This window comes from Parasteatoda tepidariorum, chromosome 1 (genome assembly GCF_043381705.1).
Source record: "Parasteatoda tepidariorum isolate YZ-2023 chromosome 1, CAS_Ptep_4.0, whole genome shotgun sequence".
Classification (NCBI taxonomy): domain Eukaryota; kingdom Metazoa; phylum Arthropoda; class Arachnida; order Araneae; family Theridiidae; genus Parasteatoda; species Parasteatoda tepidariorum.
The window spans coordinates 26,160,548-26,177,881 of NC_092204.1; the positions used below are offsets into that span (position 1 = coordinate 26,160,548).

General features: G+C 28.9%; 1 protein-coding gene across 7 annotated transcripts in view; it reads left to right on the forward strand.

The window, feature by feature from the left end:
• LOC107442573 (serine/threonine-protein kinase Nek8) overlaps positions 1-17,334 on the forward strand; it is a 53,575-nt gene that overhangs the window by 17,517 nt on the left and 18,724 nt on the right. For 6 of the 7 annotated variants that reach the window (XR_011636179.1, XR_006226367.2, XM_043052620.2 and 3 more), the window contains exons 8-20: positions 280-399; positions 1,043-1,184; positions 1,384-1,512; positions 3,421-3,546; positions 6,092-6,189; positions 6,794-6,811; positions 7,324-7,408; positions 8,622-8,779; positions 12,064-12,204; positions 14,048-14,170; positions 14,368-14,545; positions 15,536-15,751; positions 17,015-17,252. Coding sequence is in view for 5 of the 7 variants with exons in the window: in XM_043052620.2 (XP_042908554.1) it covers positions 280-399; positions 1,043-1,184; positions 1,384-1,512; positions 3,421-3,546; positions 6,092-6,189; positions 6,794-6,811; positions 7,324-7,408; positions 8,622-8,779; positions 12,064-12,204; positions 14,048-14,170; positions 14,368-14,545; positions 15,536-15,751; positions 17,015-17,252 (1,772 nt within the window). In the remaining 2 variants the exon portion in view is untranslated. Of the gene's footprint in view, positions 1-279; positions 400-1,042; positions 1,185-1,383; positions 1,513-3,420; positions 3,547-6,091; positions 6,205-6,793; positions 6,812-7,323; positions 7,409-8,621; positions 8,780-12,063; positions 12,205-14,047; positions 14,171-14,367; positions 14,546-15,535; positions 15,752-17,014; positions 17,253-17,334 lie in introns of all 7 variants that reach the window. The other variant, XM_071177734.1, reaches the window with a different exon arrangement.

Here is a 17,334-nt window from a genome sequence, read left to right on the forward strand (position 1 = left end):
CTAGTTGTTTTACAAAAACAGCTGGTGAATGCATGTTTTTGGGCTTAGCAAATGCTCTCTTGGTTTAGTAAGGATGTGCATGTTAGCCTTTTAGAAATTGCTGAACAATTTAGAGAATTTATTGACAACACGATGCCAAGCACCATTGTTGGGGAAAAAAATTAACACAGTATTTATTTTATAAAATCTCTTATTATAATATCTTTTTTAAGTGGGTAAAATGAAAATTTTAATTGATACTAGTCTTTAAATCTTTACTTGATGTTTTAATTCTTTTAGAAATCTTGCTCAATATTTGGCTCAAATGAAAACATCGCTTGATGAAAAAGATATTCTTCTGTTTTTTAAACAAATAGTATCTGCCATAAAACATATGCACGATCACAATATATTGCACAGGTAAGTATTTTGGTTTAGCTTTGTTTTTCTATATTTTAGTTTAACATTTATGAGACAAAATATAGCATATAAAAAGAATCCATCTTGCTGTATAATATGATTGCTGCTGTGTGTTCATTTTGAATTTATGCAGTTAATTTAAATTTTTTTTCCTTCCAAGCAGTCATGTTTTGTTAATCTATGTGTGTTTCTTGTATTATTTTGAATGATAAGAAATTAACTTTAAATTATTAATATAAAAATAAATTATAATATACAACTAAATGTGCTTACTACAAATTACCTGAAATTATTCAGCAATGAATGATACATTTTCTAATGAATGTATTCACTACAATGAGCCTAGAAAATGTCAAGCTGATTAGAAAATACCGGAATCTTTTTCAATTAAGTTAGCGCATTGCAAAATGATGGCAGATGTTTGCAAAGAGCTAGATTATTCAATTTGCCTATGCAACCACACATATTATTCCAGGCATACACTGATTATATGATATCAAATCTAGACTCTCCACTTCTGAATTGATTTAAAGCATCATTAATTGTTTAACCATACCTCATATTGGCGAAGATATTTTGATAACTGTTACAAATTAAATGGGTATTAATTCACAAATGTTAATAAATACAATTTCATTAATAGAGATCTCAAAACTGCTAACATATTTTTGACCAAAGATGGTGCTGTTAAGGTTGGTGATTTTGGAATATCAAAAATGCTGACAACAAAGCAGGGAGGTGCCATGACTGTTGTAGGAACACCATACTACATCAGTCCTGAAATGGTAAATAAACATTATTTTTAAATTCTGTTACTGTTGTTCTTTTTATAGTTACATTTTACTGTATATTGTTTAACTTAACTTCTAAAAATGTTCTTTTTTTACTGTGAGGTGAATGAATATTATTTTTAAATTCTTTTACTATTGTTACATTTTACTGTATATTGTTTCATTTAACTTCTGAAAATGTTCTTTTTTTTAGTGTGAGGGTAAATTTTACAATCAAAAATCTGACATCTGGGCACTTGGTTGTATTTTGTATGAAATGGCTTGCCAACAAAAAACGTTTGAAGGCTCTAATCTTCCTGCTCTTGTAAACAAAATTGTAAAGGTATTATTTTAAAATATTTTGTGTTATAGCTTTTTTTCTTATTTACATGGCTTAATAAATTATTTGGCGTTGTAATATTTTCTCATGGATAGTTGGGTTAATTTTTTAAGGTTTATTTTTGTTTTTTAAATACTCTATTTATGTTTCAATGTTGCAGTTTTGTACCGTAAAAAATTAAATTAAAAAAATACTTTATCATTTATATTATGCCCATATAATCATGTCTGCCTGTTCAAAGATTAACATTTGTGAAATAGACATTTGCTAGTTTTGCCAAGTCAATGCCATCTTCAAAAGTTACTTGCATTCAAGTTACAATGGTCAAAGGGAGGTGTACATTCAGTTACAGTGGTCAGAAGTAGCGTACTACAAGTAGAAAAATTACTGTAGTCGCTACATTTTTTCATAGTTTGTAGTGTAATGTGCTACTTCTTTTAAAAAAGTAGAGTAGTGCGATACAATGAAACAGTAGTTTGTAGCGATTCCTAGCAACTAAAATACTTTTTACGTTAGTTGAGAAAAGAAGCATGGTTCTAACGTATTTAATTTTTCAAATTTGATGGGTGCAGATCTTTAACAGAAATTACGTATTTAAAAATTAAATTTAACAGAAATTAAGTAAAACTAATATTTAAACTAACCATTACAAAAAATAGATAATTAATCACTTTGGTCACACTTTCATGTGCGAATGCATACTCGTGAAACATTGATGTTGTTTCAAAGAAACAGAAAGTATTTTCAATGTACTTAATTTCTAAGAGGAAATAAAAGAGCATTTAGCAATTGAAAAGATGCAATTATTTAATAATTTTGAATTTCACAAATTAAATATTCACTGTCGAAAAATGTATAAAAAGTTGAAGGTTAAATGAACAAATTTTAAAAAAATATTTTGGAAAAACGATCTTGCTTTTGTAAACATGAATAAATATTTCNAGCGTGCTACAAGTAGAAAAATTACTGTAGTCGCTACATTTTTTCATAGTTTGTAGTGTAATGTGCTACTTCTTTTAAAAAAGTAGAGTAGTGCGATACAATGAAACAGTAGTTTGTAGCGATTCCTAGCAACTAAAATACTTTTTACGTTAGTTGAGAAAAGAAGCATGGTTCTAACGTATTTAATTTTTCAAATTTGATGGGTGCAGATATTTAACAGAAATTACGTATTTAAAAATTTAATTTAACAAAAATTAAGTATATCTAATATTTAAACTAGCCATTGCGAAAAATAGATGATTAATCACTTTGGTGACACTTTCATGTGCGAATGCACACTCGTGAAACATTGATGTTGTTTCAGAGAAATAGAACTTATTTTCACTGTACCTCTTAATTTCTAAGAGGAAATAAAAGAGCATTAAGCAATTGAAGAGATGCAATTATTTGATAATTTCGTATTTCTTAAATTAAATGTAGCTGTCGAAAATTGTATAAAAAGTTGAAGGTTAAATGAACAAATTTTAAAAAAATATTTTGGAAAAACAATCTTGCTCTTGTAAAAATGAATAAATATTTCTTAATTATTCCCTTATATTTAATGTAAGCCAATGTCTTATTCAAAACCATTTTGAAAGTACGTGTATATTAAGTTCTTCAGCGAAGTTCGTCTCCTTAAAGTAGGGAAGTAGTTACTACAATTTCAAAGTTGTTTGTAGTCACTACATTTTTAAGAAAAGTAGTTGTAGTAAACTACAAAAATAATGTAGTTTTTCCGACCACTGTATTTATATAATGCATGTTGCCAAAATCTATTACTTTTTTAGTGTTTTGTTACCAGTTTTAATGTTGAATGAATTTCTAAGGGTAAATTTGATAAAAATAATTAACCAATTTTACAGTTTAAAGTAATTGCAAGCAGGGCAGTATTTTCTTTGGTTTCAACAGTTAAATGATGTTCTGTTTCAGGGTCAGTTTGCTCCAGTTCGAGGCAATTACTCACCAGGATTCAAACAGCTGATTCGGGATCTTCTTCAACGAGATCCAGACATGCGACCGACGGCTACTGAAATTCTAAATAATAGATTACCATCTGTAAGTGCTTTTTAAAATCCTAAAGTCTTAGAAATAGTGTAGTAAATTACAGGTTTTAGTGAAAAATATAAAATTAAAATGTATGGCTTTGATGCCATAATAGGCATTGCATATTTCTTAGCTTCAAAAATTAATTAATTTCTTAAATTAATTTTTTTTAGTATAAAGTTAATATAAATGAAAGTTAATATAACTATTTTATTGTTTTCTTAGCAATCAATGTAATGGCTAACTTTTTATTTCAATACAAGGGTATAATTCTTTGGAAACATGACAATTCAGAACAAGACATTTCTTCAAATTTAAAGTCTTCAAAATAGTCTAAATTTTTTTTGTATATTTATTTACATTTATTAATATCTTACAGACAGCAGTGTAGTTTATTGACATTTGCTCAAAAAAAAAAAATAAAATAGAAATTCACCAAATTTTGAATGCCAGGAAAATGACATATTAGCCTAGAAGTTAAAAAAAAAAGTCATTTTAAGCTAATAGTAAGTAACTCAACTTGAGCCTATGCGTTAGATGGACCATGAATTGCTTAAATTAATTCTTTTATCCACTGTAGGAAGAATCAAAAATTTTTTTGTTACTGATATGTACAGAGTAAAATTGTGTATAATAATCAATCATTAAATAAAAAAATAATAATAACTTAGATTACATTCAAGCATATTACAATCTTACAAAAACTTGGTATTAGGTTAATATTTGCTTTCTCTCTTTACATTCAACTGTTTAGAAAAATTTCTGGTAACTGTTTCTATGTCTTGGCATTCATAAGCCAGGATAAAGACAATTTGTCATTATATAGCATTTAACTTTACTTTAATTTAACATTTCGGCCTATGATGTTTACACTCTGCAGAAAACAACAGGATTTCTTGAAATAACTCAGGTAAATCCATGTAATTTATGTTATTAATGATTTCAAGAAGACAGGAAAATGACAACATAAGAACCTACTCACCGTGAAAAAATTTTTGAAATAGGTTTTGAACCAGAAAGTTGGTTCTTAATTCATGCAATAAGACATGTTCAGATAGGATGGTATTCTAATCAATCTATTAACATAAGATATTGATTGCTGGCGCTATCTATTTTGGTTATTTATCACTAAATAAAAGTAGTCGGGAAAATGGCAGATTTTCTTGTGACAAGCAAATTATTGACAGAAAAAATTATTTTCAGCAAAGTTTTTGTAAATAATACCCTCTGCATATAGTATTCTAGAAATGCTTACAACGGTGGAGATTAAAAAAAATTAGATACAGAAAAATTTATGGGAAGTTTTGAAGCTAGTTATTATTGAAAATATTGTTTGTGACGTACCAGGAAAATAACATTTTGAAATTCAATAAAAAATTTTAAATATATAAAACAGTCAATGCTAGTACAAGGTCATTTTAAAATACTAACAGCAATGTTATTTATTACAATTTAAAAAAAAAGTTCTTTTAGTAGTATAGTATTAGATCTTGAAGCAAGAGACTGTAAATTGTCATATTTTGTGAGGATGACTCATAAATGTAAAAGTTATTATTTCACTGTCACGACTAAATTGAAAACAAAATCTATTTATAACTCTTTATTCTTTCTTTCTTACCAGAAAAATGTTCCAGTTACATGGTTGTACTTATTCTTACAGTCCTTTGACAATTAGCCATAGCCAAATTTTTTTCAAGTTTAATATTGAATAGAGGAGGTTGGCTTTGTTTTTGGCTATTTTATCTTTTGATAAATTGCCAACCATAGATCTCTTCCCATTCTTCTAATTGTCTGTTGGGAACAATTCACATACTTTAAATTTTTAATTCTTGGCATAAGGACTGGGGGCTTAGGCCCTCAGCCTGAGCTCTAATTAACGATTTTTCTTAATGAGAGAACAAGAATGATTCTCTTGATTCATTTCTTTATTTTATAGTTTTGGATTGTGGCCATGTTCATTATAATAAGATTCACGTAATAAATAAATTTTTCCGAAACGATTTTTTTTGGAGATAAATATTTCTCCTTCATGTAAAAATTAAAATGTATTTGAAGCAGCCATAATATGCTTGATACTACGATGATGCTACCTCAAATAACAACTACCATCATGATGACCATATTACTATTTTCATTCTCTTGTGTCTAAATATAAACAAGTGCATAAAATGTATGTTAAGTTTTTTTTTATTATTATTATTAAAATAATTAAACACTCATATCTGGTGAAAAAAAGCAATTGCTGTATTTATACTTATTTTTTAAACTGGATACACTGAATAATTTAGTATGATATCTATGTATTTGGAATTTTTTAAAATTTTATTATGTGGGGAATTAAAACAAAACAATCTCAAAAATTTACCAATTTTACACTTAATATAGCATAATTTTTTGTAAAAATATTAATTATTACAAAACAGAAATGGGTTTCTAGGAAATGATATTTGAGCAATAAAAATATTAATTTTAAATGATGAATGTATTTTATTGCTTTATTAAACTGTTTTGCATTATTTGCATATTTATGTGATTAAATGTATCATAAATTTTGTAGCTTATAATGGTGTATGATGAAGATAATAATAAAGATTATGAAGATTCCGAAATTTCAATGGATTTTGAATATCAAGGGCAGCCTGGAAATTCCAAAAGGTTTTCTAACTTTAAGTTTTTTCAATTTTTAATGCCTTTTGCAGTTTTAGTAATATCAATAGTGCTAGTTCTAAACCAATGAGCAAATTCCATTTTTTAAATGTCTCTGATGAAGGATCTAATTAAAATTTTTAGCTCATCTTAGGATCGGGATTAAATTGGCTCCTTTTTCCAAATTTCAGGATGCTAGTGTAACTAGTTCTAGAGTTTAAATAGGGACACACAAACTCTTCTTTTTATTATTATAGATTTTTAAAACGTATACCAACATTTAGAACATTTCTATTTGAATATTAAGAAAAGCAGTAAACTTTATTATTTAACATTTTATTAGTCATTAAATTCAGAATGATTTTGTTCACCACTATTTAGAAATAACTTAATTATATTAGTTTTGTAGAAAAGATTTTAAATGCGTGAAAAACTAAACAAATCAATTTGGAATCTTAAATTTTAATTTGAATACCACTTTAAATATTCTTTGATGCTAGTTGAGATATGCATATATATTACTTAATTTTAATATGTTATATGCACATGTCAAAATATGTACGCATGCATTTTGTTTTTATGTATTACAACCTGATTATTTTTTTCTTTTCAGCTTCAGTTCAGATCTGAGGTAATAAATATATATTTTTATTTCTTTTAATTTTTTGATAAAAAAATTACTAATTTTTATTTTTATATCTACTCACTATGGCTATTACATATTTGTATTAAAACCATGATTTAAAAATGTGAATCAGGATACATCTGAATAATTTCTGATTTATAATTTTTCAACCTTTTTATTTGTCTTTATTTAATTTTTTAAAGCAATTATTTTTATTTTCAACTATTATGAATCTTTTGTTTTTTTGGAGTGAATACTCAAATTGATTTAAGAATGTATATATTCAGTTTATAATGCTGATATTGTATAAGTTCCATACTTCATGAAATGAATTATCATGCTTCAATTTCTTGAAGTTTTTACTACAATTATATTTATTTTATTTTTGTGACTATTGTTTTATAATGAATCTCATGAACATTTAAAATTTCTGTGTAATTTATTTACATATAAAATATAATATAATTTATTTAATGTTTTATGTTTATGTTTATTTTTATTATATATGTTTTTATTAGATCTGTGTTGTATGAAGTGAAAATGCATGAAGCTGATATTTCTCTCACTCCAATACCTCTTCCACCCCGAAGTAAAATAAAAGAGGTAAAAAAAATTTTAAGATTTTATTTCATATTTACCAACAAGATTATTACTCTTTTAAAATGATTTTCGTTGCTCAAACAACTTTTCAACATCCTCCCACTCTAAAAAAAACTTTAAAAAACACACTTAATTATCATTTTTTTAGCAAGCATTGGTTCTGAATTTAAATTGCAAACCCTTCAAGACTCTATCTAAAGAAATACAAAATTTTCATAAAAGGGGCTTACCCAAAGATTTTGAAAAAAGCTTAACAAATTAATTATTAAACAAATAAAGTTCATAAAAAGTTTTATAGTAATTACTAAAGCATTTAATATAACTTACATTTGCGTTTTTTTTTCTATATGAATATGGTTATCCTCATTTAATTATGCTGGATAATTAAATAACTCACTTTTATGAATAAAATTTAGTGGAACAAAATTTTTTTACATGAAATTAATGTTAAATTTCTTCATTTAAAGCATTATTTATGGTTATCAGTCCTTGTTTAATTCTATCAATAGCTCTTTTCTCTAATTTGGATAGAGTGCTTAAAAGTGCTTGATTTTTAAATCATAAAATGAGTACAAAACCTGATTAAAAGAGAAAAAATTGTTTTTAAAGAAATGTCTCTTCAGCAAGAATGGAAAAGATGATGAGAACACAATACATGATCACTTCAACAACTCCTAAGTGCTCTTTTCATACTCCCAATTGTTGCCGTGGAAATTTAAGTAAAAATTTCATTTTATTAGCAGTTATATAGTAAATGAGAGGGGTTTATTATTTGCATTTACCCTCTTAAAATTTTTAGAATGTGGAAAGGTAAGTAGAGGAAAAATGTTCAGTTAAACATGCATCAAAACAATCTTCAATTACATATTTCTTTGAAAGAAAATAAATAGCATTATATTTATATAAACTGTGCTTTCATATAAATCACATATGTTATACATTTCATTTGCATTGATTTATTTTTACATAAATTTAAACGTCTTTTGTATTTTATGATACTAAAGTGATGCAATACCAAACAAATCTAATTATAATTGTTTATTGTAAATAAACAAATATACTATAATTCTTCAAAGTAAATTCTTATAATTGTTTAAAAGTAAAATTTATTAAAAATATAGCATTTAAGATTAACTAATACACTCTCCTTGACATTTAACAATAGTTCACATTTTAACAATATAAACCTCCTGCTTTACAAAGATATATTTGATAGGTTGCCCTCAGTTCCACTCACATGATAGTTGTGACAGCTGAACTTTTGGTGTACACTTGGGGTGATGGCAGAAAAGGTCAACTTGGACACGGTAAGTTGGAGACCTGGAGAGACAAGCCATTTTGTGTAGAAGCTTTGAAGGGAAAGAATATTGCCCGGTAATTAAGCATTATGAGTTCCCTCCATTTTATTGCTACTTTTTTTTAATTCCAAAAATTTGCATTAAAAAGGCGTAACTGTTACTAACCAAGTGTTCAAAAATAAAATATTCTTAATATTAAATAAACTTTCAGATAGTTTCTATTGATTAGTTTATTGAACTTAGCATGAAAAATTTGTTAAATCATTATTTCATCTTAATTATTGATGCCTTCATTTCATTAACTTATAAATTTTACATTAACAGTTAATTGTAAAGACACCTTGTGGCTGAGTGTTAGCACTTCGCGCTCCCTGGGTTCGATCCTCGGGCTGGGCAAGGTTGACTCAGCCTTTCATCCCTTCAGTGGATCGATAAATGAGTACCAAGCATGATTGGGAACTAAACGCTGGGGGTTTCGCATTCGGCTGACCACCTAACAGGAACATCTGCTTCTGCACCCCAGAGCCCACGGTCAAGAAAACTGAGATGGGCACATTTGACCATGGCCCTCTAGGGGCTGTCGCACCACTGAGCTTAGTTTAGATAATTTTAAAAAGAAAGCCTTATGTCCAGTCATTAGCCTTAAACATGAAACCCAAATAGATTTGGGGAGGTGTCTAGGAGCACATGAAGAGGTTAAGAGGTTTTCCCAAGATGTTCCTTGCAAGAAGTTGTTGCGTAATATTAACATAAAATTAATATAATATAAATAAATCAAAATACCTCTCCAAATACATATACTTATGAGTAAATTTATGAATAGCCTTATACTTATGTATATACCAAATACTTATGGTTATACCAAATACTTGTGAGTAGCCAGTTCATAATAGGGATGCATTCAGCAATGGGTTGCTAAGCAATTCCCAATCTTTTTGATGTGTCCGAAACCAGCTGAAGTTTGAAACAGCTAAACCACCCTGTATTTAGTATTAAAATTTTTATTTTGAATATATATATATGCATATATATATATACAAATAAATAAATACAAGAAAACACGNTTCATAATAGGGATGCATTCAGCAATGGGTTGCTAAGCAATTCCCAATCTTTTTGATGTGTCCGAAACCAGCTGAAGTTTGAAACAGCTAAACCACCCTGTATTTAGTATTAAAATTTTTATTTTGAATATATATATATATAAATAAATAAATACAAGAAAACACAAAGAAAGTTAAGAAAAACAATGCACAGAATAACAAATCACTTCAGCAGTGCAGTAAGAATGGCACTTTAAAACCCTCTAGTGACACTCAATTTGCGCTTTTGTTTTCATATTTTGTAATCTGGCAATCATGTTGCGAAAACATTTTGAAATCATTCTTGAAAAATTTCCCGTCCATGTATGTACATCTGATTTCGCTACTTGTTTTATAGTTTATGTTTTATACTGTTTTTTCTTTTATTTTATTTTCTGTTTTTACATGTTATTTTTACTTATTGTGTTCTATTTTATTTGTTGTAATTCTTGTAAAAAAATTTTTTGAGTGCTCCTCNTTGAATGACAAGGAATTTAATTAATATGCAATACAGTAAATAAGCGAAGAGATATTTTATAAAAGCATTTAATGAAAAATAATAACAGCGAAGTATATGTTTTTGCGAAGCGTTCTATTTACATATCTGAATGTTGCCACCTTTTTATATGAAAGTTAAACTATTCTCTGCCTTAATAAAATTAGACTTATGCGAACCTTACATTCGGCCCCGCTCAATGCTAAATGTAGATATTTACATTGAAGTGTAAACATTAAGGTTCTAGGACAGATTTTGTCTTATAAGTCTTTCAGGCGGGCGTCGATTGCGTAGCAGATCGTAGCGACTCGATATGATGTTCGGGTAATTTTCAGAATCCTGGATGTTTTCTACTGGATGTAATTCGGAAACTGATTCTTCCTCTTCTTCCGAGCTCTCTTCTTCCTGGGGGACTGGCGTATCTCGCATGTGATATGGACGAAGATGTTGTACGTGAACAACTTTCAAAAGATTCTTTCTTTGTTCCATAGACTTGATCTCGTAGCATATATAAGATAAAGTTGAATGACAATGAATTTAATTAATATGCAATACAGTAAATAAGCGAAGAGATATTTTATAAAAGCATTTAATGAAAAATAATAACAGCGAAGTATATGTTTTTGCGAAGCGTTCTATTTACATATCTGAATGTTGCCACCTTTTTATATGAAAGTTAAACTATTCTCTGCCTTAATAAAATTAGACTTATGCGAACCTTACATATATATATATATATATATATTTATTGAATATTGTTGCTTTAAAATGAAAGTGTATGGAAAGAAAAAACATTGATAGAAAAATTGTTTCTTGTTGGTTACATTGTAATTTCTGTTTTGTATTATATTTTGTATTATATCTGCCATTGTACAGCGAACCCAATTTTTTGGGTTTACCACCACTAATGTTCAACTCCCTAGCCTTGTAATTTTGAATCCCATTCAGAAGACCAGGGAACTCCTGGTTCAAGTATTGGGAGAAATTCGCCTTTGAGGAGGACTTTTTGTTATGCTTAACCCTCATTTGTGTTGCATGGAGAGGAAAATCATGAAAGCCTCCCATGATTAGCTTGACGGTAAGGGAACTGTAACCCATGATCCATCTAACACTGAGGATATTTAAAGTCAGCATTGTAATCAGTGAGAGCCAGGTGCGGAATTCATTTTGACCAGTCATTACTGGGATTTGAACCAGGTTCTCCTCAGGTTCACCACTCTGTTTTGTATTGTAAAAATAGTAGTTGCATTATAATGCTTTTAAGCAACAGCTCAAATTCTTTAAAAATTGTCATCACTGTGGTGATCTTTGCTGACCAAATTAAATTCTTTGCAATGTTTTTTGTGAAATATAATATTGGATGAATAAATATAAGCTATAATTGTTAAGTAACTTATATATTAATATATAGTCAAGTATTATGAAAAGCAGAACTTGAATGGCAATACAAATAGATTTAATAAGTATGCATCAAATTTACTATTTTTTATTTTGAGTTATTATACATTTAAAGGATTGCAATACCACATACCAGATGATGCATTAGGCAAGAAAATTCCTTTATTTTTATTTTAGATTATTTACTGAACCAACCATTTACTTTGTAGGAAATTAGTAAAATTCTTAAAACACAAGTTTTGAAAAGTAACCTTTTAATATTTGTCTTTAATATAATAATCATTTTTTTTAAGGAAAGTGATCTAATCAAAAGATTTCTGCATTTTTAAGTTATAGTAAATCTATATTTTGATGATGTTGAGAAGAATTTTTGTTGTCTTCTAGAGTGTGTGCTGGAGAAGGCTTCAGCGTGTTCTCCAGTGACAATGGAATCCTGATGACTTGTGGGAATGGATCCCAGGGTTGCTTGGGACATGGAGACTGGAACATGTGTGTCAAACCTAAAATCATTGAGAAATTACTCAGGTATCTCTCTAGTGAATGGATTGAGATGTTTATTAAAACTCAAAATAACTGTTTTAGCTTTCAATAAACAAATAAAACATTATTTGTATCATATTTTATATAGATGGTGGACTGAATGTTAACGATGACCAACTTCTTAAAACCGGAAGAAATTTAAAAAACTTCCAGTGCATACCATCACTTAAGTTATGCTTACGAGGTGATGCGTGAACAGTCATGATATTCTAGGAAGTTTTATTATTGTGATTTGTGTTTAAATTTGTGCATAATTTTACCATTCATTAGAATTCTAACAGGTCGTGAAGCTAAAACAAAATTAACAAAGCTATATCACACATAAATAAAGTGAAAGGTTAGCCATGTTTTGAATGTTATCACATATTTGGCTATATTTGTGTAAAATAGCACCCTTTTTAATTTTTTGGATAGCATCATAGCACGCTTGCAGAGTCTTCCGAATTCATTTGTTGTTTGTTTTGCTGAAAGTTAGCTTGAAAGAGCGTGTATGAAAACATTACAAGTATAATAATATTTCATGGTGCGTTTTTTTCAAGCTTAGGCTTTGAAATCAGTCAGAAATAGTAACCCAGAAGTCTTGCGATGAATTTTAGCTCAGCTTTGCATGGTCAGCCATCCATCTCCACTTCTATTTTATTTATATTTGTTTTCATAACAGATTGTGGAGATTTCACTTCAAAGTTTGATTCTTTATATAAAATAATTTATGGATTTTTTCGTATGTGATAAAATGTTATCTCACATTTTTTTTGAATTTTTTGCAGACTTTTTTTTTAATGGGAATTGATTGATTTTTGTGATTGGGTTGGTATTTTTAACTGTAACCTATTAATATAATTCTGTTTTCATTTTCTCACTTTTATCACTACATGGTTTTTACTTGATCAATCAATCTTCAGGGGTGATTGTTTTCATATCATTCTTCTGTGTCTAAATACTAGAAGAAGGACATGTTATTGCACATGCAGTACAAATATCGCAGAATTCCACGTATCTCAAGATCATTGGTTCGCAGCCTTTCGCGAATCAAAGACTTATAATCTATCTAACTTTGAAACTTTTTCTAAATCCTGTTAACGAAACGTTTACATACATGCGATTCTTTTCATTTGGCGGATTTCGGCCATTTTGAATATGTGGAACCTCGTCGGAATTCGCTAAAATCTCGACTCTTATCAACGCGATTTTAATTCATAAACATCAATTTTTGTATTTACCTAATTTAAAAGTTACACGTTACGATTCATATTCATGCAATTTGAAAAATCGCACATCGCGATTCCCCTATTCGTGCGATTTAAAAATCCAATATCGTGATTTATATTTGCGTGTTTTTAAAACCCAAAACCGCGATTCGTATTCACATGAGTTTTAAACAATATCGCGATTTGAATTAACGAGGTTGAAATATCTAACATCGATTTTCGTATTTATACATGATTTAAAAACTGCGCTTTGCGATTCGTATTCACGCGGTATAAAAATTATGCAACGTGATTCGTACTTACACAATTTAAATTTCAATATCGCGATTTTCATTTTCGCGTTTTTAAAATCCAATATCGCGATTTATATTCACGTGATTTTAAAATCCAACATTGTGATTCTTATAGGAAATAAATTTTTTCTTTCATTAGTTACTATAAAAGTGTGATATTCTTCATTAGTAGATAATCATAAATACCAGTTCATATAATTATGTTAAATATGGAACATGTATGGTATATAAATTGATTTCGATTTTTAACATAAAATTTTCAGCTTTTTTTTGTTGCTTTGTATCACAATTACCTCTGAATCTTGCCTTTTTACCTTTTCATTCAAGTATCGATGTGTCTGATGTCAGTTGTGGTCCAAATCACGTTGTGGTGGTCGGCCGAGAAGGTGATGCCTATTCCTGGGGGTGCGGTTCGGGTGGACGGCTTGGTACAGGCTCTGAAGAGGACTGGTATAAATTATTATCATATTCTTACATTGTAGTTTTGGTTTGGAAAAAATGATTTAAAAAAAAACTAATTTGTGATAATAAAAATTCTTTGTTATGTTTAAAATGTTTTTCAATAAGTTTTTATATCATAGGGATATTGTTGTTATTTAAGCCCTTCAAATTTTAACCATTTATAAGAGTGTAATTCTTTATGTTAGTTGTGCTCCTGTTGAAATTATATTCCCTCATGATGCGAAAGTGGTGAAGTCATTTTGTGGACATGATGGCACCATGTTTATTACAGAGAGAGGGACCCTCCTTGCATGTGGAATGAATGATTTCAACAAACTTGGAATGAATGAACAGAGGGGGTTCCTCATTCAAATGATTGCAAAGGTATCTTGTGAAAACAATTTACATTCTTATTGAAATGAAGTTTTAAATTTAGGTTTAATCTACCACACTGACAAATAAGTTACACAAGATCATTTGTTATAACAATCTAAAATATAATAACGTGAATATTATTAAAAATATCTGCAATTAATTTTCTCGTTAGAGGTATCATCTAAGTGCGAGTCTATTTTTAAGGATCTCAATGTGAACTAATTTTAGTAGCATATTATATTGTTGTCAATATAATATGCTACTAAAGTACTCAATATAATATGATGCTAACGTGTCTAGCAACTGTATATGATTTAATATTAAATCTATAATTCTTTTTGCACATAAATTTTGACATACAAGATTTTATTTACAGTACACTTTCGATACCTCAAACTTCAATATCTCTTAAACTTTGTTACGCCAAAAAGAACTTTTTTTCCGTATCCACCTAATGTTAATTTGAATTCCTATGTCGAAGATTTTCTTCTCAAAACCTTTTTATGTCGAACTTTTTTCGAAATAGAAATTGAATTTTTTAGGAAAAATCACAAAGTTTGTTGTAAACTAATTCTTTTCTATTTAAAGCATAATAATTTTTGTCTTACCTTTAAAAATAAAGTTATCATTGATGTATTTAGACATATATTCAACTATCATTACATAAATATTTAATAGTAGTTATTCTTAGGTTTCATGACTCTACATTTTAGAGTAATATTTTAGAATATATTTTTTTACTTTTTAAAACATATTTAGTTCTGAACTTGCTATCTCGAAAACTCGCTATCTCGAAATTTTTTTAGCATCCCTTCAGCTTTGAGTACACTGTATTTTCAGAATATTTTTTATTAGGAGGGTTGCAAGCGTAAACTATGAGGTTTCATATCATTCATTTTATGGTGCATGCATCTTGTTATCTGATATGGAAATAGTGCATAAATAAAAGTGATATTTCTGAACATTCTTATATGTTACTTCATGTTTTTTTTATTGCAGTGTAATGTTGAGAAACATAATATTCCTGTGAAACTTAGCTGGCTGCGTCAGAAAGCAATATCTGTCTCTATGGCTGCGATGCACACAGCTGTTTTGGTGGAGCCAGGCAAAATAATCACCTTCGGCTTCAACAAGAATGGTCAACTTGGAAGGGGAAACACACGAAATCATTCCTCACCAGCCATTGTGAAGTCCATGTCTGATCGGACAGTTACGGTATCTATGGCTCGCTCATATTTTTAAAACGACAAAAGGTTGAATCTATTAAATGATTCACATGCATCAGCATCTTCTGTTATTTCAATGACTTCTTCAGCTACATTTACTATCTACAATATTTTATTCTTTCGTTGCTGTAAGAGTAAGGTGTAAATTATTGTTCTGAATTGCTTATCCACATACAATGTTTGAACAATTTTTACTAAAGGAGGTTTCAAAACACTTTTAAAGAGAATAGAATTTTTACCAACAGCATGATATTTTTTTCTGACAACTTTAATAAAATAATTTTTCAGAACTTTATAAAAATATTAAATGTAATTTAATATTATTATTACACAGTGAAGACGTCCGGTGGGTGAGTGGTAGCACTTCGGACTCCTGTGCCACAGGTCCTGGGTTCGATCCTCGGGCTGGGCAAGGTTGACTCAGCCTTTCATCCCTCCAATGAGTCGATAAATGAGTACCAAGCATGCTTCGGAACTAAACACTCAGGGTTCCCCGTTCGGCTGACCACCTGACCGAAACATTTTCTCCTGCACCCCAGAGTCCATGATCAAGAATACTGAGATGGGCACAGTAGGCCTTGGCCCTCTATGGGCTGTCACGCCACTGAGTTTAGTTTAGTTTTTATTACACAAGGAAACACTGCTTCAGGGCTGTCAACTGCTTTTTATAAAATTGCATTTCATAAGATACTTTAAATTCTTGATTTGTAGTGAGTAAAAAAAACTACTCTCAATATTTATTTTTTTACAAAGCAGAGCAACATGGCATCGCTGCTGCATGTATGTATTTTTATAAAAACGTAAGTTTTTACTACCTCTATTGCTTTTTTTCTCAAAATAATATTTATTGTCAAAATAAGACTGCTATTTAGTTATCAAAATTATTATTTTACGTGGGATTTCTATTAATTTGTTTAATTATAAGTTATAATTACTTTCATTTACTCATCAATTTATATAAGTAATCTGAAAGATGTATAAATCATGCTTTACTGTATTATAAAAAATTATTAATACCATTAATAGTTATGTTAAATCCAAATTATGCTTATAAAGACAGATTTTTTAACTATATTTTTTAATATTAGACCAACTATCAATTATAAATTTCCTCGTTAAACCTGGTATTCTGTTAAATGAGGTTTATTTTATCTGCAGAATTTGAAAATTTTAATAAATAGATTTTTAAACTTTGATCTATTATTCTTCCAATGTTTTGAAATTTGTATGATGACTTCCATTTTTATGTCAGATGGTGGAATGTGGAGACACCTTTACAATCGCCGGTACATCGGAGAATGCTGTGTATTTCTGGGGAAGTCGACAGATACTGTCTCCTTATTCATCCAACGAAGTGACGCCCAATCACAAGGGTTCAAATCAAAAAGCATCAAAAACAGCCAAGAGTACTTCAAGAAGAAGACAAAGTACAGATTCTGAGTTCATGTCAGAAATGAGTGAAACTTCCGTTTCTGAAATTATCAAAGTTGGTAATGTGCTTCAATTTTTTTTGCAGTAATATTTTGTGTGTTCTTTTATAGTAATGAATGGCATTGAGAATTTGAATGAAAA